Here is a 25,197-nt window from a genome sequence, read left to right as displayed (position 1 = left end):
TGGAGGTCTTTTCCAATCTTAATAACTCTGTATTCAGTTTTACACACACTGCCCAGTGTTTGTATACAGAAGTAAATAACTAGCAAATATGACAGAATCAGTGGAGGTAACTAGAATAACTTGATTTCTAAAACAATTGTCAATGTGTTCACTGTAGAAATGGATGAAATGTTGTCTTATGACAATAGCTGTGCAAGTAACGTTTAGATATCTGTTCTCATGTATCTCATGACGTCTTTGCAAAGACTAATCTCAAAAAAATTCTCTGCTTCCCATTATGTTTCTGAATCCAGATTATTTTCTTACATCTCCTTGACTATCAGAGAAGCTGATTACTTCATCATATGAATAAACCTCTACCTATTATAAGGTCCCACTCACCTAGAAGTTTACTTTTCAGCTTAACATGACCATTTGGACACTGAGTACTGGCAGACTTCACTTTTCTTTTACTAAAGATGCTATCCTTTGATTTCAGGACAATCTCACTGCCCTTTCTAGCACACTCTACATCAACATCTCCAAAGCCAGTCAAGAATGCAGGTTCAAAAAACACAAGGAGAGGAGCTGCCTACTCTAGCAGGGCTCCAGCTTTAGTAAGGACAGGAAAACCCTGTCCCTCATCACAACTACCTGTACACTTTAACAAGCTGTGGGCACTAAGGCTAACTATAAATTCAGTAGCTTTACCTAAACCTTTATTTTACTTTTCTTTCACTGTAGACTTTGTGTTGATTTAGACAAAGATGTATGATAAAAATACATTCCTAAAAGAACTCTTTCCATGCTGAATTGACAATTTTACTTTAATATTATTTATGAAAAGATACTCTATTTCCTAAGGAAAAGAAAAATTCTCTTCCATTTTTTGAACCTAGAAATATCAGAAACATCTCTGTCAGAAGCATCTAAATATCAAGAGACAACCCAGGCACCTCATCACACTATTAAACAAACATCTATCTCACCAGAGACTTCTTTGAACAGATGTGAGCCTGAGCCAACAGCAGAGGAAGACAGGAATATAAGCCCTTATTATCTGATTCTTTTACAATCTTGTCAAAGTATCTCAAAAAAGTTGGCTCAAGCATAGCGATTTTTCATGACTTAAAAACCTGTCCAGGATTCATCTATCTTATGCCTCTGGATGGCTACCAGCATGTAAGTAGTACCATGGAGACAGGAGATAGTCCAGAGTCCTTTCCCATTTAAGCCATGAGACTTCAGCCATACTTTAGCTTTTCGGTTTTTTGTTGACATGTTCTCCAGTTCCAGTGGAGCACTGCAAGCTAGGGAGATTTGAACTTCCAAGACAAAAATCAGCAAGAACACAGAAAAACAAAAATGACCAAACACAACCCACTTTTCCACAGGCTTAAAAGGATAGGGGTTAGTCAAAAGTAGCTTCTATGTCCTCCCTGCCACCCACTTTCTTTAGAGAACATCAGGTCACTCCTACTAATTATGCTAACACACTCCTTCCCATCCAAACTCAATTAACACAATTGGTAACAATGAAGGTGTCATCTCAAAAAGGAAGTTTTCTTTTGCCACTGCAAGTGAAAATAGCTGTGAGGTTAAAGAAATGATTCTGAACTGGTCACACAACTGCTAATACTTAGTACTTCAAAACCCCCACAGAGGCCACTGGGACCTCACTGCAGGGAGAAGGAGGAAGAGAAAACAACTTTCTCAAACCCATCAGAGATTCATTTAAGGTAGAGAAGGGTTGCATGGATAAAAACATCTGCATGCTTGAGTCGCCTCCTTTTGCTTTGAACTCATTTTTGCAGAGCGGGCCTTTCTGCGGGTGCATTATCACACAGCCGGTCTGATGGACAAATTAACAAAATGGTAATGTAGAAACCCTCTGGGACAGGATCACTTCTGTCAGATCTCCGTGTGCTACCTTATCAGAAGCAGTGAATGCCCAGTAATTCACCAAGTACCAGCTGACCTACCTGAGCCACACCACACTTCAGCCAGGTGGCACTCGCTCTCACCAGGCTCCTTGCACAGCTCCACCACATCTCTGCAGGTTGTTTCGGGGGTGACTGGCACCTCGGTGAAGTGCTGCTCATTGTTACTGAGGTATACGGTCAGAAACATCTGGAAAAGACAAAAGGCAACAGCACACAGTTACTTTATAACACAAAGGCAGACTGCACCTTGGAGTCACAACCCTCTCAGTAAATGAATTCTTTCCAACACAATTACGTAATTTGTTATCAACTACCATGCGTACAGATTTCAAAACAAAACCAAATTTCTTTTTAAGGTAGAAGCGGGAGACATTAAAGAAGTAATCCCGTTTAACAAAATTACATTGCTGGAGGATTAGGTGGTTTTAAATCTGGACCTATTGGTCCTTGCTTTTCTCAAAGTGATGTGCCGGAGCTCCTCCCACCTCACTATGTGTATCATGGCGAGGCTTCGGGAACGAAGATTTGGGAAGGGTCTATCCACATTTGCTACAGGCACGCTGGTGGTTTATGAGGCCAATACGTGACAGACATGTCCGATTGCAAAAGGCACATCAGAAAGACTCCTTAGATGGTGTATTCTGCAAGACACGGTTCTTTCTGCGTTGCCTTTTTTCCTCGAGAGTGATCCTACGTGTGTTCTCGAAGGAGACAGCAGCGTTATAGATGGTGTGTCTCCAGGCCTCCTGATTTGAGGCCAGAGTAGACCAGTTATGGTGATCAATATGGCCAAGGCTGAGATGTTGTTTCAGGGAGTCCTTGTATCTTTTCTTCGGGGCTCCTCTCATGCGGCAGCCAGTGGCAAGTTCACCATAGAGTAGGATCTTAGGGAGGCGGTGGTCCTTCATCCTTGAGATGTGCCCTGCCCATCGCAGCTGCGTTCTCAGTAACATGGCCTCAATACTTGTGATAGCTGCTTGCTCTAGAACAGATGTGTTGGTCACATAATCTGACCAGTGGATGTTTAAGATTGAACGGAGGCAGCGTTGATGGAAGCGTTCGAGGAGACGTAGGTGGTGGCGGTAGATGACCCATGTTTCGGAACCATATAAGAGAGTAGACAGCACTATGGCTTTGTATATACTGCACCCATTTGACACAGCAGTAGGAGAAACAGTCATCTAGAGTTCAGAAGTACTCTTTCTAGTGAAAAACAATGGTAGTTAGGTCTGGTATTCCAAAAAAAAACAAAACAAAAAAAAAACCAACCAAACAAACAAAAAAAAATCCCCAGAGCTTACTATGCAAGCAGTGAAGTGGAAACATAACTTGCATTTCTGTAACACATTTCATCAGAAGGTTTCTTAGGAACACAAGTCAACTTGCTATTCCTTAAGTCTAAGTCTTAATACAAGATCCCCCCAAAGGCCATTCACAGGAAAGCAAGGATATTTCACTTGGCTTCCTCTTCACAGCTGTCCAAGGGTCCTTGATTTTTGGTTATTCTGTTTAAACATACCACACAGCTAGATGTTATTCTTGCTCGCATCTTTCCTGCCACAACTACAAAACGACCACTCTAAAATATTTGTTGCCATATTTTATAGAAAATATTGATGATTACTGCCACTGAACACCATATTGCTATACGCTATTAATATTAAACTGCTATCAAAGTTGAGCTGCCAGCTAAAAATTCACATCAATTCTCTTCTGAGACCTGTTCTCAACTTCAGTATCAACTGGTCGCTAGTTACATGAATTCCAGTAACACAACAAAAAAAAAAAAAAAATCAGTCAAATATCTCCAGAAAGCAATTGCTCCACTAAGCATTACAAGCAAAAGAAACCTACACAATTCAGTCTTTTTCATACAGCTGGGAAAGGTGTTTTCTCAGGAAAAGACAAATCCTTGTTGGTTCTCATTTTTTAGAGGATGAAAGGGGTACACATCATTACAAACAATAGTCCAAAAGTCAAAAAAGAGGGGAAAAAAGGGAATCAAAATCGAACAAGGTAAAAGAGATATAAATATCCATCTAAATAAATTTAAGCAATGAGAAGTCCCACAACAAACCCACTACCAGAACCATTACTTCTGTGATTTTGTGTAAATACACTGGAGGAAGTACTCTTTATGCCACTGCAAAGTGAAATTTAGCTTCATGGTTTTAAGAACCCACTCTGGGGAATTCTTCCGGAATACAACCATGCACACACACATTCCTGATGTCTCCAAAGTCTTTCCAGGGCTCTTTTGAGTGCCAAGAGCCCCCCTCCACCCCTAGGAGAGAAGCTGCCTTTACTCTTAAAAACGTCTGTGAAAACACTCCACACACAGCATGTCTTGTTACAAGTATTTGGCCCACTCGTGGCAGTATAAACACTTGCAAACAGTGCTTCGGGCCCTGGCACTGCACCAGACTTAGCATGCAGAATTTCTGACCTCTGGTTTTGCCCAGCTCCCCCAGACAAGGGTTTCTGATAAATTCCTAAACACCTTTCTTCAGAAAGGAAAAAGCCTACAGAGAGCGAGCTAAAACTGCCTGTAATCCTTAGGAAAATAGCTGAATTCCCCCCAACCCTTTCCTTGTCACATTACTGGGGGGAGCAAAAACAAAAACAAACAAAGAAAAAATCAAACTTGGAGCTTGTAAGGAGGGAAATTAGGAGAGAGGATGTGGAAAATGCAAAGGCAGCAACAAAATTCTGGTTACTGCCCCGACGACAGAAGCCAGTAAACTCTTTAACCCTGTGGAGAGCAGGCAGGCAGATGGAGCAGGACACCCAGTGCTTGAGGATTTTTAGCTTGAACCGGAGCTGCTTCTCCCTCCACAGTCCTGCTCTTGGAGGGGAACATCCTGCCTGCCAGCCAGGGTCACAGCTGTTCAACCACGGGCAGCAGGGAATTTGTTTTAGCACTGCTCCCCTCTCCAGGATGCTCTGTGTGGGCCAAAGCTGTGGCAGGCAGGTAGGTAGGATCAGTTTACCACACACACTTATTATATAGTAGAGACAAGCACAACCATTCTGCTGTTTACAGCACAACGAGGTACTGACCTAAATTAAGACAAAGCTTTCCAAGCAGGAACTCTGACACTTGGCTTTAATCTTTTGTCACTGAACATGCTACCTTCTAGATGCAGTGTTTCTACAGGAGGCTGACAGGGAAGGATGCCAGGTGCAGCCAGGTAAGAATATCTCCTAATCACAAAAACTGGGGCAGAAGAATATAAAATAAAACAAAAGAGGCACCTAAATAGCTTTAGAACAGGGTTATATAGGTGTGTAAAGCACGTCAGCCCTTCACATTTAATGCTGTACAACCTCGCATTCAGAACACCACTAAATCACACAGGCTGTGTATCTGCAATAACATTTGTTAGTTTTAAAAGATGAGCTCACAGATGGGAATTAAGAGAAAATTATAAAAACCATGGTATTATACACAAAGCAGACCTAATTTGACCCTAGCACGGCTGTTCACTCTTCAGTGTGCCTGTCTATATCCAGTTGTTAATCCTCAGGATTTAGCAATACAGACAACTACACAGGAAGGATCACGAGTTGCCATTTCTATCCACAATGCTCAGGATAATTACTAATACATTAAGCCAAGAGCACTCAAACCTGCTGTGTGGGGGCCATTTCTGGGACTTTGTAGTGTCTGCATTACCTCTATCCTACATATTCTAGGAACTAAGGGGGGGGGAAGCAAACAAACCCTGCAAATTCCCTAAAAACATACCTCAGAGTCCTTAGAGTCTAAAGCAACTAAAAGGTTATGATATTGGTGTTACCTCATTCTGCTTCCCTTTAGCTCCAGGGACAATGCTGAGATGACTAAGTTCTCTAAATAGTTGTGTTCCTCCTCTCACACCAAAACAGTCGCCATGTTTATCACCACTGCCTGCACATCTGCGAGGTCTCCTGGGGTGCCCTGCTCCCCACCCGGCCACATCAGAGCTCTGACCAGGGAGTATCCATCACAGAGATGTCTCCCCTCAGAGAGGAGTGGAAAAGGTAAAGAAACTCATGTGAACCAAAAGCCTACTCTGGCTTCTGGGTGCTGCTCATCACCCTTGGTGGCCGCTGTGGTTTGCACCACCCCGCACCGAGATCCCAAGAACTCACCCTCCTCCTGGGAATGGTTCAACTGTGACATGCATTAACCACCCTAACAGATTATATTGCAGTTTTATTGCTGTGTGGCAAAGAAAAACAAAGGAAATAAGAACACCCTCATGACACCCTCTTCACAAGTTGGAATCCTGTAGATTCCACCAAGCTGGAGCACAAAGCAGTCTCTTGCTCCTCTGCAAAACCAAAGGGGTTAAGACAGTTGTATACAGGCATCCAAGAATTCAGGGGGAAAAAAAAGAAAAAGATTCAGTTTCAAGCTAGATATAAGTGAAGGACTTGACAAAAGAAATGAAAAGAAGACAAATCACAGTCAGACCATGAACTTCTCTTTAAGACAGCATCAAGGCAAATACTGAAATAGCTGGCAATTTCATATAACCTTGGATCAGGGCTTTTTTCCTCTACAGACTTTTAAAGAATGAGTTTTAGGAATGCCCAGCATACAGACTGAGCATTTTTAAACCAAACTCAGGTCCCTAAGTAAGTTCTAAACTAAAGATTTTCCCCTCATTCCCCACCTCAAAGACAAACTCATTATTTATAGGTACTGGAAAGCTTTAAAATGTGAAAGCACTGCAGTGCTGTGGCATACCTGGGAGAAACCAGGGATGTGTTGTGTACCTACTGAAGCACTTCCTTTTAAAATCACATCACAGATTTCAGCTGACTCTGCTACAGCTTAGAAAATAAAAGTTTGCAGTTATGGAGCCACCAAACGAGGCAGTTCGATCGGCTGCACCAAGGGCAAAGAGATGACCAAGGTCACATGAGCTAAAGGAAGAAAGAGCTCTTGCACAGAATGACTGCAGTATATGACTTACAAACAACTGGATGGCAGAATACTGAACATAAAGGAGGACTTCATGTCTCAAAAAAGCCTCCCACTTAAGACACAAATATAATAAAATCCAAATTTGAGTCTCCTCAGCATGAAATTTTGTTTCAGCTCATATTACTCATGCATCACCTCAACTACAGCCTCCAAGTCTGGATGGTAGCACACCCAGGAACAGGAACAGAATATAACAAGAAAGGAACCAAGCAGGAGGACAGAAGAGGGCATCAAATCAAGCAAGTCACACCCTATTTTATAATCCTCCATCTCTCTTCTGCACCACAGTCCCAAACAGCCTTACATTTGCCTGCAAATCTGACCTACTCATTGCTAAGCTCATCAACAGGAATTATACGAGTATTAAACATAACAGATCTCAACATCTGCAAATACATTTTCAACTGAAAGTAAAAATTTAGGAATGGTTAACTCTGCAGAAGTGCAAGGCTATGGCCACACCACATTTTGGCTCCTGCTTTGTTGCAATACACACACACACACACAAAAAAAACACCCAAAAAAAGTGCCAAAACCAGAAGAAATGGCTTCCAAACACATCTGGAATACTAACCTGAGCAGACACACGTCTTATAATTTACATCCATCCAATGAAATATCATTTCATATCAAAGGCCTCACATCACTCTTCTCCTTAGATCAGAAGGCTTCAATTATTGATTAAAGGGGGAAAAACAGAAATGCAATTTACTTTGCAGCTTTGATGGTGTTTCTGTAAGGATAAGATTTCTCTTACTCCTTAGTTATTATAAAGCTGATGTCACACATCTTAGGTATTAAAAGATGTTAGACTGGACATTTTCTAACTAAAATACTAATAACATTCAATTATTTGGGATGCAAGTATTCAGGGGAACACTATTATGGTGCATGGTCCAAATTAAAATACAAGCACTTCATTAATTCCTGAAGCTACCTGAGTTTAAAGGCACATACTTCCCTCCTCCCCCAGGTTTCTAGTGAAAGATCTAACTCAGATCATAAAATGTCAGCAATGAACAACAATCAGCAAAACTCAGTCCCTTGTAAGATATTATAACCAAGTAGAGAATATATTTTAAAAAATAACAACCCTGCTTTTCAGTATTTGCTGAATTCCTAACTTTATGCGGTCTTCCTGCACAGCATGTAATATACAATACAAACTGTGGCATCTATTCACATAGTATTCTTCATCTTCAAAGCATCTTGTGGTCAGGAAGTCATGACACAAGCAAGCAGTTTCCTACTTTACAGGCAGGGAAACTGAGGTGTACAAGAAGGCAAAAAACAGAGACAATCACATTATTTGATAGCCAAACAAGCATACTGCCTATGGAAATCATTATTCATTTCATTACCTTGCATTAGAGCTAATACCATAATTCTGTACCACATTCCATATTAGCTGCATTTTAGACTGAAACCAAATACCCTTGAACCACTCATTACTAGTGTTCAAGGTTTTTATATTTCCCTAGCACAGCTAAATAATGGTCTTAGCTTGCATAACACATTTTCTTAGCTCTCATTTTTAAGGAGGCATTAAAAGTCACTCTTTAGGTATTTTCAAACCTAAACAATTCTAAGATTCTATGAATTTACATTGTGAACTAAAATGTATTTTAGAAGTTAGTTCTAGTTCGCTGAAAAACTAGCAATATTGAAATTTTATAATTAATAGACTATCATATTTCAAGCAGGTGACAAATAAGAAATAACTGCTTCCACCCACAGTTTCAACCATAAATGAGTCTTCCCTGATAAACAGAAAACCCCTTCAAATAAAGAGTTTTAAATGGAAGTCTTGCATCTTACCTAGTGGGTACACTGATGCTGCACCTTCCCAGATGGCCACAAAGAAATCAGCAGCTAAAATAGGTATTTTTGCTGACTTGATGCAACTTTCTAAACAACAGAAGACAGCCTGCACAACAGCACATTTTCCTGATCTGATAAGCAGCATTCAGAGCTGGTGCAGTTACAGCTCTCCATTCAATGCAAAATATACTACCATAATAAAGTAATTCAGTGATTCTTTTGCATCAAGTTCCTCAGAGCCTGAAAACAGTCCTTCAGGAGGCAACATCCTCACTTATTGTGCCTAAAGATTAAGGTAAGCGAAAGATTAAGGTAAGCAAAAGATAATAATAGACTTACTAGAAGACAGGCACACAGGATGACTGCTACCCCTGATCCTTTTCATATTCAGCTGTTCAACAAAGGTTCAACAGAAATGCAGAGTAAAGTTTAACATTTGTCCACAGCCACACCCAAACGCTTGGAGTTCAGTCCTTGCCATCTCACCCGCCGCATACACTACTCCGTTTATATTGTACTGGCTTTTGGCCATAAATACGAGAAAGGAAGTTATGATGCAAGGTAGGTGGAGTACAGTAGGAAGCACCATGGGATTGTTCAGATTATTCCCAGTCTATATAAAGCACAGTCCTTTTCCCTTTCAATTGTATCACAGCAGAAAACAAGACTGAGCTTTTACTCTCAGTGGCACGGTAGTTTCTGCTTGTATAGATTATTTTAAAGATAAGTTTATCATGTATTTGTATTCTGTCTTTGGTAAAAATGTCAGTTTTTTCCAGGACTTAAAATACAACATAGATCTACGTGCACTTTGGGGGAATGGGGAAAAGAAGCTGGAAACAGCAAAGAAGAAGCTTCCTTTTATTTCTCCCTCTTATCCTTAATGTAGAGAGAACAGAATCAAAGCCATCTGCTTTTGGTACAGGCTAGTTAAACTGGGAAAACACTACAGCACAAATGCCACATTACATCTCACTATCAGGCATGCATCTGAATCATCATTAGGGGAATCTGAAGAGCTGCAAGGAAAACAGCCTGAGTTCTGGCCAAGTATCGTTACTGCCTGAAATTAATAGATGCAGGTTTGCAATCCTCCTACTTCATGGACTTCAACCTCAAAGACAGAGCTCAGTGCTTCAGTTCAGACTTACTAATGAGGAAGCTGCAGTTACAATCTTCATGCCAAACCTTGTAGGAAATCATCACCTTAGTTTAGCCATTTTGATTTTGTGAAATCTATCAGGCAAAGCTCAGGACTGGTAAATGCAGGATTCCTGACCCACATACCCCCTCTTTCAGTAGATTATTACGCACGAGGTCATTAAGAGAGCTTTCCCAACAAAGACTTACTTTGAACCCAAGTTATGTTTTTCAACTTGACATTTTTCTTCAGGCATTTTCACACACAGGAAAGTAAAAGCCCTCCCATAAGCCCGACACCAGAAGGGTCTATGCAAATGAAGCTCACTATTTTGGATGAACACTGAGCACAGCAGCAACATAACTCCCCTCTCCTTAGTTGAGATACCACATAGCACACAAGGTAAGAATGTTTCAAGCAAACTCAGCTTTTAAAGCCACCTATACTTTTGCAAGTAATTTTTGCAGCATCAGCATTTAGTAGGAAAAAACAATATCTAAAAGATACAAACCAAACAAACCGGCCTGTAAGATATATAAACTAAGTTGGTTTCAGTAACACATGTAGGAAACCACAGCCTTTTACTGAGCACCCACATTTGCCAACACATCACGTAGAGCTCATTCTGCTCAGACCTGAATCCACACTTGGATTTGCACCAATGTAGTTAAACAACTGCAAGAATTCAGGGTAAACAAACCCTGAATATATTCTTCATATTATACCACATGGCAGCACGTTGACAGATCCCTTACCACTGCCATCTGTGAAGATCCTCTCCTACAATAAAATTGCCTCCTACCCCACTGTACTCTTTCCCTTTCTCCCCAAATCCTTCCTCATGGTTCCCTACAGACACTCCTTTTGCACTGTTGTACACTTCACTGCTGCAAGCTGACAGTCAGAAAAGCAAGCCTACACATGGTGTTTGGGCTTGTACTGTTGGTGTCCTACTTGGAGCCTGCTCCTCCTCCTCCTGGAGTTAGTAAAGGAGAATTGGATCTTTGGAGGCCTGCTCCTTCAGGCAGACTCTGCCTCAGCGTTCAGCACCAAGTTACAGACACTTGGTACACAAGGAGAAAGAAATTAATATTATTTTCAGGCAGATAAAAAAACCGATACCATGCAATTCTTACAATAGATACTGTGGTGTGGAAAACAGTCCAACTCATTCAACATAACCACAGGGGGTTATAGTTCCTCCTCCTCCCATTCTTCACTATCGCAACACGAATTGTGCCAAACAAGAGCCTAAAGCCAAGGCAACATCCAAGCATAATGAGTGGGGTTATGAACTCAGGCTTAAGCCTGAATCATCCCAATTTTCTGTACTTGTGTCAAACCCAGAGGCAGTCTTTGTACTAAAAAAAAAGAAAAAAGCAATAACTAAATAAAGGAAAATAAAAAAGAAACTAATTTCCTCTCGCTGTTCTAGAGCTTTGCATTCATCCCCCCCCTCACTGGGAATAAGCATTAGGTTCTCCTGGCCTCCTAGATGACCAGAGGCCAAGAAAAGGGCATGCAAAGTGTGCCCTGTTGGGACTCCATGAGAATCACACCTCTCAAAACAGTCCCTTAAAACACATGGACACTTTCACAGTGAAAAGAAAGCCTAGTGTTTTTACTGGTAATAAAAAAAGATTTAGTACGAGACAAGACCTTTCATGGAGAACAGCAAAACCAGATCGACGTCAGGGATGAAAGTATATTTAACACAACCTACACAAACAACACAGGCTATCACAGTAATTCTGGCACCTGTGCCACCCACAACACACGGCCCACTGTCTAAGACACCAACTCTTCCTGGGTTTAAAAATACTCATTTTCTCCTTTTCCAGCCAACACATAATAATCTCACCAATAAAAAGACAATGAACATTCACACCAGGAAGCACTCCAACCTCAGCCCATCAGTACGTGCAAGGCTAATGCAAATTTGTCATACAACAAGTGTCTACCCATACATTAGGCTAATTTATTACCTTCTATTTACTGGTACCAGGGTGCTGTGCTGGTGGGAGTACCCATGGGGGAGGTGAGGTATTGAAGCAGAAAAGATGATTTTTTTTTTTTTTTTGCAAGTCAAGGTCCATCTAAAACAGTTCAAAAAAAAAAAAGAACAAGAAAGCAGATGGTTTGCGATATAATAGCAACACAAATCATGTAGCGAGTCAGTAAAAAAAAGAAGCATAGAACACTCATTTACTCCAAATCCAGCAACTTCATAGAGCTCAGTGCCAAACACTTTTGAAAATACATCATGTCAGTCACTCCCCAAGGAAAATAGCTGCCAAAATCTGTGTCCCACCTCCATGAAACAGATCTACAACCAAACCAAAACACTCATGACGTGCACAGGTAGGTCAGAGGATACATCATTTCAGGCACCTACAACAATGACACATTTAACCACACGGGCAATTCCAATGTGGAAAAAGTCACAGGACACACTGTTTGGGCTGTTCTGTGACACAGCCTGATCAGTTTGGTATCCTAAGGTGCATTACTACAACATGAAATTCAGAGCCATTTTAACACACCACAGGTTGACATCTCCTTTATGGTGTAACCTCAGAACACGCTATTCAGCCACCCACCTTCAGGACAAACAAAAACCAAACCAATGCAAACCAGGAATTTCAGACCACACAGCACAACAGTGTGCATGCTTTACTGCTTCCAAAATCAGATCTGACTTCCTACATATTTGCTGCTACGATGGAGAGGCTTCCTGTTACGTGAGCTCCTCGGCCTCACCAGAATAAATTATATGTATGTTAGTCCAAATTAACCCCTGCAGTGAGAGACGACACAGAGATGGTGGAGAAATTCCCCTCTATTACCAACTCTCAAGACAACATGGAGGTTAAGGAAAGCATAAAGTACCATTTGACTGCTACAGCTCAGCCAACCTAAATGGTGAGCTGAGAGAGGCACATTGTGGTCTTCTCGAATCTGCCCCCTTATGTATGATTATGCAGCCACACGGCAAATCGCTTCCACTGTATGTCTTTTAGTTGCTTGGTGCCTTTAGTGTAGGCAGCATTTCCAGCCAGCCATCACCAAACTCCTTACTAAATTCAAGGGGAAGCTACAAGAGACACGTGGCTTTGGGTGTGGATGGAAACCAAAGGAACAAGACCATCCATTTCAGCAGCATCCTACTATTAAATTAATTAGGTGTAATGTCACACCACACCTTCACAGAAGGGCAGCTCTTTCCAACACACCACCAGCTCTGGGTGGGTACACTCCTGTTGCAATGAAGTGCACCTTGAAGAATGACCTTCACTTGTCAGATCCAGATGACTGCCAGCACACATGGCATTGCAGGCAACCAACACAGGCACCAGCCATGCCAAAGATGACCAGCATGAAATGCCTGTGCTTGGTGATCATATCTATTTGACAACAGCTGATATTATTCAAAGCCATAAAGGGGTTTTGTCCTACTACTTCTGGGCTGCAAACACACAGGAAGCCATTAGTGACTGAAACAGCACACTTTCAGCTGGCACAGGGGACGCATCGAGCTTTTGCACCAAAACAGACCGATCCTTTTCGTTATTTTGCAAGTTAAAAGAGGTTGGTAGGGCTATTCCAACACTGAAAACAATGGATTGCCAGATGGTCTTAAGTCAACTATAATGGGATATGTACAATCACAGCAGAACTGGGAAGGAGAAACCTTGCCCCTTCAACCAGCACATTAGCTCAAGCACCCTGCTTGATCTAACCTTTGCTCCTGTAATGTGGAGCTCTACATACTTTAACTTCTATCGAAAACATTCAGCTACTGTAACAGAAGCTGCAGAAGGGTGGCAGATTGTAGAGTTGATCACTGTCTGACAGGTTTTATTTAAGTGCCGCTCACTCCCCAGAGCTCTTTCCAGGCAATACCAGGCTCTACACAGACATGCCAGATGAGAAGTGAAGGGAGAGCAGTTCATCAGGGCAAGGCAGCAGGCCTGCCTGGGTGGCTTTTGGTTTTACATGTTGTCACACCAAAGTCAGACAAAACGAGCTTTGCAGATGGACTTGTGTGAAATGGTGGTTGCTTAGGTGGTGTCACACCTATTTCAAATGAATTAAACAGAGTTTAGTCAAATAACATTTACATTATGCCAGGCTCCTCTTGCCCGAAGAACTTCAGAAATTGTCCCTCTCAGCCTGTCACTATTTGGCTGCTCATTCAGCTTCCCTGGAGGTAGAAAACTTCTGTAACCCAACATCACTAAATACTATTTGCAAGACAATCACTCTAAATAACAATGGGTTTTGTACAACACAGGTAAACCACTCTGCAGAAGGGTCTCTTGGGCAAGACCTACATACAATAGCAGAGGAATAACAATGCAGAAGCAAGAAGCATGGAGTGCTGTTCTCAAAAGGCTGAAAGATACAGCAGGGGTAATGCTGATAAAGTGGTTATGGGGCAGCATGACAAGCAAGCAAAGTTCTTCAGGAACACAGCTTACACATGACCTTTACAGCTTTTGGGATTTCACAGGAAAGCTTCATGGCATTCTCCAAGGAGGTCTGGAGCATTTGGCCTGGCCCCTACACATTCTGCCTTTCACAACTCAGCAACACCTCCCTCCCTTCCCTCTGTTACAGCCACAAATCCATTATTCCCTGCTATGTCAGCTTTTCCTGAACACTTGATTATGTTGAGAGACACACACAGTTTTACTACAGCTGAGATCAAGAAGCTCTAACAAATTCTAGGAATACCATCCTTTAGAGGGTCTACCCTGCCCTAGGATATCCAAAGATGGCAAGAATGGGTTTCGCTTTCCTGGAGAAGTCTGGCAGGAGCTGTCAATCACTGCTCTCCATGGCTCAGATACTGATTTGGGCAAGATTCTGCATTCAGGCAGCATACACTTATATAGGATGGAGAGCAGGGTAAAGAAAGGTCTTTGCACACACTTGAAAAAAAGGAAAAAGCACACCAGACAAGCCACCACTCTCAGGCAGCAAGGAAAATAGCAAGTTATAACTGTGCACAGGTATGACAGAAACAGCTGAATGAGAGACCCAGCTACAGGGACTAAGAGCCTTCCTGTAGATTTCTGTGTGATTCACTAGCCCAGCCAATTTCCACAACTTCAACTTTGTCCAGCAAAACTAATGAATAGGGGTTGAGACCCCTGTGTGTCTTGCTGAAGAGTCTTGTGGCTAATTAAACCCAAGAAGGGGACAATCATCTTGCAGAAGTTCGAGCCTCCACACTTTTGAGAATGCAAAGAGGATACTCTACACCTGTGCTTATGTGAAGTTTTCCAGCTCCTTGTTCACACACAGCATGTCTGCAACCTGTTCACACACTCACAGGCTGCTGCTACACTGGAGTTATTGAGCACATTGGTGGTTTGGTGCAGAATAGAGCTCAAATGGGGTAAAAATTACAGCATTAAAAAGGAACCCACTGAAGAAGATGAAAAAAAAATGGATTTTTCTCTTCTAAATGACAGAAGGAAAATGAAGGTAAGAAAAATACATGCTTTCAGAGACTCTTCCTCAGCTTTCAATTTGAAGAAACAAAGGGATTTAACACTCTTAATGCAATAGAGGAAAATTAGTAATCTAAGCTTAGATCTAAATTACTCCTTAAGCAGTTAAGCCTCACAAAATAAAAGTATCAAAAGACAAGGGAAATCTCACTTATTCAACAACAACAGAAAACCCCAAACCAAAACCCTCACACTGCCTCATATCCAAGATATGCCTTAAACAAGGAAATGGGAACATTTACATGTGTGTGAAGTCAACTCTTTTGAGGACTGTTCTCAAATGTGGAATGCAACTACCACCAAGGTTCTCTCCCCATTTGTGATCAACCCTATAGAAACAGAGGTGCAGGTGATGCAACTACTGCAAGATCATTTTAAAACTTACACTGGATACAACAGACTTGTATTCCAGACGCACCACAATGTACCAGTTGGTTTGACTCAGTGGGTCTCCCAAATCCCAGGCTGAACTCACCACATGACCTTTAACAAGGAGCTTGAGCTCCCTGCAGCTTCTGCTCACTTTATTAAATGTTATAATCACATCAGTCAGTAGTTTACAGACCAAATGTTTGATATGGAGTAACTCAACGTCAGGAGCTTTCAAGTCAGCTTTCAGTCAATTCCATGTAAATGTGCCCATGATTTTGCACGAGTTTGGGTATTATAACCCAAATATACTGCAGACAAAGGCTTTTAAAAATCAATTTTATAATAAAGAGGACCACATAGAACGAGGGATAACTGCAGTACAAGCTTGATTTTAAAATATCTATACTTTACTTTGCAAAAGGATGAAATAAAGACATAAGAGTAGGCTTTAAAAAAAAAAATTAGAAAAAAGCAAAGTTTGCCCCAATCCTCCTTTTTAAAACATACACCAATAAAAGCTAGGGCACTGCACACAGCCATCTATCAAAAAGACCATATCATATGATATGGAAGCACCACGGTAGCAAAGAAATTGGTACAGAAACAACATGACCAGCTTAGTTAAAAAAATCCTTGGTATTAATGCCACAGCAACAAAACCCAAAAGGTTCATCTTCAGACAGCCCTGGGTTCAACATCCACACAATACCACTGCTGTGGTTAAACAACCGATGAGGACACATGCATGACTAACTCTAAACAGCAGCAGCAAGATCCTGAATATTAATGATTAACAAAATGCAAACAGCAAAAGCGGAAGACTAGTTTCTGCCCTGTAACAGGTCAGTCACAGTTGCTGTTCTGTCCCTAATTCACTCCCTGTTCCCTCTCCCATGAGCATTTATCCCAAACTACAGCAAGTTATCTTACACTGTTTTAAACAACATTTCAGATCTTTCATGTTTCACAGAAAAGTCTGAAACCTCTACAACAGTTAAGCCGTAGTGACTAAGGTAATTAAGTATACTTCACGTGATGTCCAGAATTTCCAGTGACCTTTATACACAGTATCATCCAACTGTTTGGAAACTGAAGATCAAAAAGACTTTGCCTGACTCACAAGTGACTAAGCTGAGAGAAACCAGGTCTGAAGATAATAAAACTGTGAGCAAAGAGAACAGTTTTATCTGCTCTTTACCTCACGAATACGAGCATCCTCCAGTTTCCAGAGCATTGAGTTAGTTTTTACACTTCAGAAGATGGTGAAAGCCCACAGATTAAAAGGATCTGGTGGTTCCTTTGTTATCAGTGGGCACATGCAAAAGGAAGCAAAAAGTCCTTCTCCAACGGTGCCACCAAGCCAGAGGAGGCAGCTTGAGTCCATTTAGTTTTGTCGGGGTTATCCGACTCCTTCTTCAGAGAGGCTGTACAGCAGCAAGGCACGGCTCTGCCCATAATTAAACAAGCTCAATAACACGCACAGTGGGAGAGAAAGGAGAGTCCCCAAGGCAGACTACTAACAAGGACAGAGGCTAGACAAATGGAGCACTTTCAGCACTGTTTCTTAATCAATAATTTGAAAGGAATGCCAGGCACATTGCCATTCCGCTAGTTTATTTTGCTGAAATAACCTTTATACCTGCCTCTTTCAAAGTCCAACTGACTTGCATGTAAATTAATCCCACAAAGCAGAGATCCCATCTGACAACACTCGGAAGGAGAAAACAAAACAAAACTCCATGAATTATCCACCCATCCCAAACCTCATGACTGCACATTAGCCCTTGAAACTGTAAATGCAAGAGCCCACGAGGCACTCACACCCCGAACTGTTGAATAGATCAGAAGCAGCATAATTAGCTATTCCCACGGCCTCCACAGCTTGATCTGGTATGAATTTGTAATATTGCCCTTCCCCCATTTCTGATAAAAGCCACACAAAGAAACAAAGATATTTAACATACAGTTGCATAATATAACACAAACTGCAGATGGAGGGCTAAGGTATTAGAAAAGTCATATGAGAAATTAAATGCATTTAAAACTATCCCTGAAAATATTTTTAACTGGATGGGGAAAAAAAAAAGTAAAAAAGATCTTGTAACAACATGAAGGGAGGGGAGGGGAGAAAGAAAAAGCACTGTGGGAACCTCAAGGCAGAGTTCTCTATTGAGAACAGGTCACAATCTGTAAGGGAAGTGCACAAGGTTTGATAAGTTTAGAGCTAAGAAAGCTCAACAAAACAATCACCTAAGCTTTATTTAGCATTCTAGACAAGATACTTAAGCACTAAGTACCACATTATACTGTTTTAATACAGTATTAAAACTTCTAAATTATTAAGGGAAATTCAGTTAAAAGAAGACACAACAAGCTAAATCCTCCAATCAGATGAAGATACAAGGCATATTCTCAGAACAGCTCACAGTCTGAAATCCCATTCGTGCATTGAAATCCATGAAAGGGGACAAGAAAAACAGTGTTAATGACTAATAAACCTGATCAGAGATTAAATAATTCAAAGACCACAGGAAACAGGTCTGAGATCCTACAGTTCACTTACTGTTATCATAACAAACTCTACCAGGGGTCAGTTTGTTTATAAACTTATAGCTGCTCATCTTACAAAGGGCAAGAGATTCATTTCTGCTAAAAGTTCTTTAGTTAAACTGCCAGAAAAGTGTTTCCTAAGAAAATTGCCAAAGATGAGCTACTACTATACTCTTTCAGTAATTCAGAATCCATATGGCAGTTCCAATTAACAACCTAACAGAACAAGTAAAAAACCACTACAATTAAAGCTGTTTCGAAGATAAAAAATACACATATCCACCGAGTAGTGAGCGTTCTGCAATGAAAAGATGTACTTTAAGTGCAGTGCTCACTGGACATAGCAACTCTGAGAGGACCACTTGGGACAAGACGTTCAACAGACCTTAGGAGGAAAGCGTAACTCCTTGTGGTATCAAAGTTGCAGTGTTACGCTTAAAAGTGCAGCTTAACCTTTTTAGAAAGGAACACATCATGGTCAGGAAACTTCAGATTCAGAAATTTCAGTCATTTCTGATGAGAGAAGGCAAAACTTAAGGAATTTAAGTGCTCTCCAGTCTGCCAAGTTACTCCCTAACAATACAGCTGGATGTCTGGATCCATCCTGATCTCAAGGAGGCCCTCCAGTAACTACTGCTCATAATTCAAATTGCAAAACGGACTGTTATCTAGATCAAGGGGGTTTGATCCAACAACTTCTCTGGGCTTTAAAGGGTAGCTCAATCTGTTTTACCTCCCACTATCTAACAAAAACAAAAAAAGCCCCAAACATTTATCCAGCATGTATAATGACGCAAATTATTTCTACATGCTCATTTTAGGGTAATAATGTAAAATAAGGGAGAGAGATCAATTATGCTGCAGAAAAATATGCTATTTTAGAAAACGTTTCCAGCTCCTTTTCACTACTTAACAGTACTAGTCACACTCCCACAAGCCTTCACAGATGAAAGGTGAGACAACTTCACACAGCTTGCCAGCATTAACCCTGTTATTACCTTCATCAGTACAGCTACACACAAACTACTTCACAGTACACCCTCATGCAGAATTTCAATCACTGTCCTGCCATATGGTTACAGCAGCAGTTGAGCTCCTATCTGTCATTACCACAAGGAAAACATTCCCATTTCAGGGTAGTCTCCCAAGAGCACGAGTAGTTATGCTGCTACAGCAGTTTCCCAGCTTTGCCCTGGCAGCTACTCAGAGGTGAATTCCTGGCTGGGCTCACATTGCCTGTATTCCCCAGTTGGGGTCACAAACTGTTGTTTAATCCCTCGCCCACGCTATTCTTCTAGAACACAGGAGATGGACCTGGAGCTGAGAGTTAAAAAAAATCTTATACAGACGATTTTATTTGCAGGTGGGAAAAAGAAAGAGACATCTTAAGAAACATTAAGAAAGAAACAAAACATTTTGTAGATGGCTTAAGGCCAGCCTACTACTCATTCAAACAATGCAGATAAAGATACTCAAGTCCATGAACACCTCATTATCACAAGAGGACTTACATCCAGTTCTCTTGACTTTCTTCAAAACCCTCATTCTCTCCCACCTCAAACTCTTTTAATTTCTTTGTTAAAAGAGGAATGAGGTTTTATTATTATTAAAGATGAGGAAATCTGCAGAAATACTTACCAAAAAAAAAAAAAAGATAATGATTTCTGACACTGCATTTTCCATACTTTCATATTCACATTCATGTAAGAATACTTGATATAAAAGGCTTTCAAAGTGGCAAGTGATTGTTTATGTGTCCTGCAGTCAATGGACCAGTGCACTTCTGTAACACCCTTAGGCACTTTTGGAAATCTTATCCCTCTGAAGACTATAACAAAACTGACATTTTTTTGTTTTGGGCTGCTGTTGGTTTGGGGGTTTGGGTTGGGTTTTTTTAGTTGAATTTAAGTTCTAATACTCATGATACCTATATTTTTAATTCCTTAAGCCACTTTCAACCTTCACATATCTTTCATTATTCACAGTAAACACAAACTGAAAAGGCTGCATTTATCCCTTTATTTATGTGTTAAAAAACAGAATCACTAATGAGTTGAATCACAAGCCAAAGAGAAGTCTGAGCCACCGGGGCAATGCATATTCTGGAACTTGTCACTTGCAAATGCTGATGGGGTAAGACTGCTCCTGTTTTCTCCTTTATTTGAACTCAGTGACAAGAAACTCATCAGCAACAGGAGATTTCACTGTTATATGAGGGCGCTTACCTAGCTCAGTTTTGACAGGGATTGAATTAACACCTTATTATATTTACTGCTTGTTTTCCCAAGTTTTCATAGGCAGACACCACCACTGTTGCACAACACATTAGCTATTTAATCTGTAGTTGGGCTCATATTCTGTCTGTTCCTCTCTCATTAGCTACAGCAATAGTCACCCTACTCAAGTGTTCTGCGAGATCAAATTATCGCTCATTATTTCCGCCTAATTGCAGAGGAAGAACCTCACACCTATAGCAAAACAAGCTTCCCTGAAACACCCATACCCTTTCAGCATGGATTCCCAGTTTCACCTTCCAGTACAGTTCCTTCCTCACTTGATTCACCCCGTTCCTGAAGAGTTAAACTGGAAATAATCTTCAATAGAAGAGTGCTGCTGAAAGAACTACCTATGCGTGCAGAGCTACTCGGTATCGAGCTCGGTAAGACAGGCCATATCGCCCGGGGGAAGATGGCACAGAAAAGACTTTAAAGCACCCTCCACTCGGACTAAACAGGTATTAAGCTTGTTGGAATTTTCTGCAAATACTCCAGTTTCTCTGAACAACAGACTACGGATTTCATGCGGCATCCCTGCTGGTAAAACCAGGTATTCAGTGGCAGGTGTACTTTCAAAGGAAATTATTTTACGCCACCACCTTCACATATATTGTGCTGGAAACTAAGCAAAGCTTCTGTGCTTTGCTTTCATCCAACCTCAGCTGACAAAAACGGTGTAGGTTTAAAATTCATGTTAAAACTCTTAGAGGAGGTGGTGCTCCCTGTGCCTTTTCAAAGTGCTAAAACAAGAGACACCTCCCAGAGCAGGGCAGGTTTAACACACACAGCCGCCAACAGCTCCCGAAACTCTCCCGGCCGAGGTTGGGAATACCTGCCCCCGAGAGCTCCTAATCACTTTGAACCGTAAACAACATGGACACCATCTTCCTCTGGGAGTGCGGGCACTCCAAAACAAAACCACCCCCAGCCCACAGGAGCAGCAGAGGCGGCTCAAACCAACTTCAAGAACTTCGTACTATTAAAAAAAAAAAAAAAAAAAGAAAAGGCAAGCAGGATCCAGACTCGGTGCCCGTTTACCCCTCCGGGCGAGAAGCCTTATCCCGCCGGGAGCGGGGCGAAGGGAAAAGCCCCCGGGCGCTGTGGGCCCCCCTCCACCGCCGGCGCCCCGCCGCCCCCCCTGCCCTGGCCCGGCTCCAGCGGGCCCGTCTAACAAGTTGATCCCGGCGTGAAAGAGGAAGAAAAGGAAAAGCTGCGGGGGGAAAAAAAAGCCGGGAGGGGGAGGGGAAGCCCCCACGAGGCCGCGGAGCCCCGTCGGGTGGGAGGGACGCGGGCAGGGAATGCCGGCGGGAAGGAGGGTCGCCTCCCGCCCCCCTCCACGTCCACAGGATCCATTTTCCCTCCCGCCGCCCCGCTCCAACTTTCCGCGCCCCGGGCAGCCCCCTACCCGCGCCCCGGGACTCACCGGCATCATCTTGGAGCCGAACCGCATGGGGGCGGCCGGTCCGGCCCCGCCGCGGGAGTCCGGCGGCGCGGGGGAAGGAGGGGCTGCGCTGCCGCCGGCACGACCTGTTGCGGGAGGCACCGTGCCCGGCCCGGTCACGCCGCCCGCTCTCCGCTTTGTTCCCACCGAGAACCACTCTCCCGCCGCCCCCGGCTCCGCTCCGAAACTAACCCCGGCCCGGCGAGGAGGAGCCGCCGCGCCCCGCCCGCCGCCCACCCCCGGGAGGGGCCGGCCCGCCCCCCGCGCCCGCCGGGGCCGCCGGCCCGCAGCTCCACGAGGGAGGTGGGAGCTCCCGGGGCTCGGGACAACACGAGGTACGTGAGAGTCCCCACGGGTCACCTCCTCCTGCACATCCCGCCGAAACGCGCCGCCCCACGCGGGGCACGGGCACACACAGCACCACTCTTCCGTAGACCGGCAGCGGAGAAGCGAGGGTGGGAAGCCATCGGCCAACGTCGGGCTTCAAGAACAGAGCCTCCCCTGGTCTGATCTGCGAGTCCCTGCCTTCCCTGCTGCCTCAGACGGACAGTCCTAACGATAATCCCCTTTTAGCTCCTCGTGTACCCTGCCAGTGGAGCATCCCTGCCCAAAACGTTTTGGTTGGACCCGGCAGTCGAACTATGGTGGTCAAGTCAGACCTCGCTGAGATGCCAAAACAGTCTTTAAGAGAACCATATTAAGGTTGGGCTGCCCCAAAAAAATATCCCCGTGAATCCTTTACTCCCACTTAAGAGTGGGGGAAAGAAAGTGTTCTCTTCCCTGAACCAGTGTGCAGGACACCCGTTTCAAACTCAGGCACTTTGCTGCACTACTTCAAAAGTTCAGGGAAGGCTTGGAAGAAAATTATGTTCAATCAGCACCGTTACAGGGCTCTCTCGGCAGGAAAACCAGCTCCATCTGTTTTTCCTATTCGCATTAGAATCTTCGCAGTAATTAGAAAGGATAAAAGCGGAGAGGATTAGAAGTTCCCAGATGAAGGAAGAACAAAACTAGGACCTAATTTGTGTACAAACATCTCTTTTTCTAAAGCAGTAAAGAAACTTTGAGAGCGCTGACAAACTCCCCAGGGACTCTTGGGCGATAACCAAGCACTGTTTAATGCAATGCTGCTGCAGCGGGGGGGGAACGGGGCAAAAACCCGGCGCGGCCCAGCCCGGCCGTGTCCCGGGACCGTGACCGGCACCGGGACCCTCCTTCCCTCCTCGCCCCCGCGCCGCCGCCGGCCAATGAGGAGGCGCGGCCGCCGGCATGACGTCACCTCCCCCGCCGCCCATTGGCCACCCGGCGAACACAGCGCGGTGTCTCCCGGCAACGTCGTGACGTCACGGCCCCGCCCTGTCACCCTTCGGGTCTGGGGCGGCGGATCCCTGTTTTCCAGGGGGAAAACCCGCCGCTGCCTTGTTTCCACGCGGTTGTTTGACCCAAGGACTGCAATCACCCAACCTGAACCGCGAGCAAAGTCCCGCATTGCTGCTCCCTATAGCTGCAGAGCCTATCTTTGAATTCCAGCTCTTTCCCGTGGCCCCGTTTTGCAGCTGTTCCGATTCACTTTTCCGCACACGGGGGCGAACCTGCCCACAGCAGTTTTATAAGCCCAGTTTTCATTTGGTAGTTTGGGTCTGATTTTTTTTTAAACTTACACTTTAAATTTATTTTACAAGATAAAAATGTTACAGGCCAAAGTACATGGCAACGGAGAACCAAAAGTCTAAGAATCATAGAATCATTAAGGTTGGAAAAGACCTCGAAGATCGTTGAGTCCTCAACCATTAACCCAACAGGGCCACATCTTCCATTAAACCATGTCCTTAAGCACCACACCTACACATTTCCTGAACACCTCCAGGGATGGTGACTCCACCACTTCCCTGAGCAGCCTGTTCCAATGCTTGGCCACTCTTTCAGTGAAGAAATTTTTCCTAATATCCAGTCTAAACCTCCCCTGGTGCAACCTGAGGCTATTACTTCTTGTCTTATTGTTTGTTACCTGGGAGAAAAGACCAACCCCCATGTTGCTACAACCTCATTTCAGGTAGAGCGTGATAAGGTCCCTCTGATCATCCTTTTCTCCAGGCTGAACACCTCCAGCTCCCTCAGCTGCTCCTCATAACACTTGTGCTCCAGACCTTTCACCAGCTTCATTGCCCTCCTTTGGACACACTCCAGCCAATGATTCTGCAAATCTCTGCTGAATTTTGAGAAGCATCTAGCTGGTAAGGGATAAAATAAGGAGTATGATCTTAAGTGCAGACACAAATAATTTCTAATAATAGTTAGAATATTAAAACATCAATTTCTAAGCCTGTAAAATAAACCTGGAAATGGTTAGGCAAAAATCAAATAGAAAGGATATTTCAGATGATGTATGTGGTAGCTACATCTTGCTAGTGCATGCCTTTTGCAGGTCAATGCACAGAAGACTCTTCTGGCTCAAGTTCTAATTTTGACATCTTCCACACAAAACTACAACCCCATCCCTGCTACGGAAATGAAGCTCCAAGGGGTGCTCCTATTTATTTCCAGTTTTTGTCCAGGCTCTGTGACTCATACACTGTGATGAAAGCTCACAGTGCCATCTGGTCTCTCCCTTTAGATCCCAGCTCCTCTCCAGCAGAGGGGACAGTGCTCGCCAGGTTTGCAGGTAAAGCAGGTTGAAAACCACCCTGCACCCGTGTCCATCTCAGCAGCACTGCTCGCCTTCCCTACAGCACATCACATCTCTGCCTCTCACAGCAATTCAGACATGATTTCACTAGGTAAGCATGACATGAATTTCCCACGATGGGTTATTAATTACAGGAAAGGTTTTTAGGTTTATGAGCAGCCAGTCAATGGTTCCCCCCCAGTGGGCAGAAGTATGTGAGGGTTTCTGACCGCGAGTTCAACCGCCAGCGTGTCAACAGTTGGAGATAACTGGGTCACACACAGGAGAATTGGCAAGGGGCAGCAGTTCCCAGTCCTGCATACATGGAGCTATCACAAGAGGAAGAGAAGGAGGAGATCCACAGGATCTGGAGCCAATGGCACAGCTGAAGCTCCGCACCTCTTCCCTGGTTCCCACTACTTTTGGCTGCCTGAGCGGAGCATGCTGCAGTTGACTAAGACCACATGCAGTTCCCTAGAAGCAGTCACAGCAAGGGTTCAGGGGAAATTAATACT

General features: G+C 43.3%; 1 protein-coding gene across 2 annotated transcripts in view; it reads right to left on the bottom strand.

Moving 5' to 3' along the window:
• TP53BP2 (tumor protein p53 binding protein 2) overlaps positions 1-22,093 on the bottom strand; it is a 50,431-nt gene extending 28,338 nt beyond the window's left edge. Inside the window, exons 1-2 of one of the 2 annotated variants that reach the window (XM_017812782.1) lie at positions 22,000-22,093; positions 1,962-2,109 (exon numbers count right to left, since the gene is read on the bottom strand). In XM_017812782.1, the coding sequence (XP_017668271.1) occupies positions 1,962-2,109; positions 22,000-22,026 (175 nt within the window). In that variant the 5' untranslated portion in view covers positions 22,027-22,093. Of the gene's footprint in view, positions 1-1,961; positions 2,110-9,057; positions 9,201-21,999 lie in introns of those variants that run through there. The other variant, XM_017812781.1, reaches the window with a different exon arrangement.
• Between the last annotated feature and the right edge of the window lie 3,104 nt (positions 22,094-25,197).

The sequence above is a fragment of the Lepidothrix coronata genome, unplaced genomic scaffold (assembly GCF_001604755.1).
Source record: "Lepidothrix coronata isolate B3197 unplaced genomic scaffold, Lepidothrix_coronata-1.0 Scaffold38, whole genome shotgun sequence".
Taxonomy (NCBI): Eukaryota; Metazoa; Chordata; class Aves; order Passeriformes; family Pipridae; genus Lepidothrix; species Lepidothrix coronata.
Note: the sequence above shows the minus strand (reverse complement) of the source record. Positions and strands in the feature narration are given on the sequence as shown.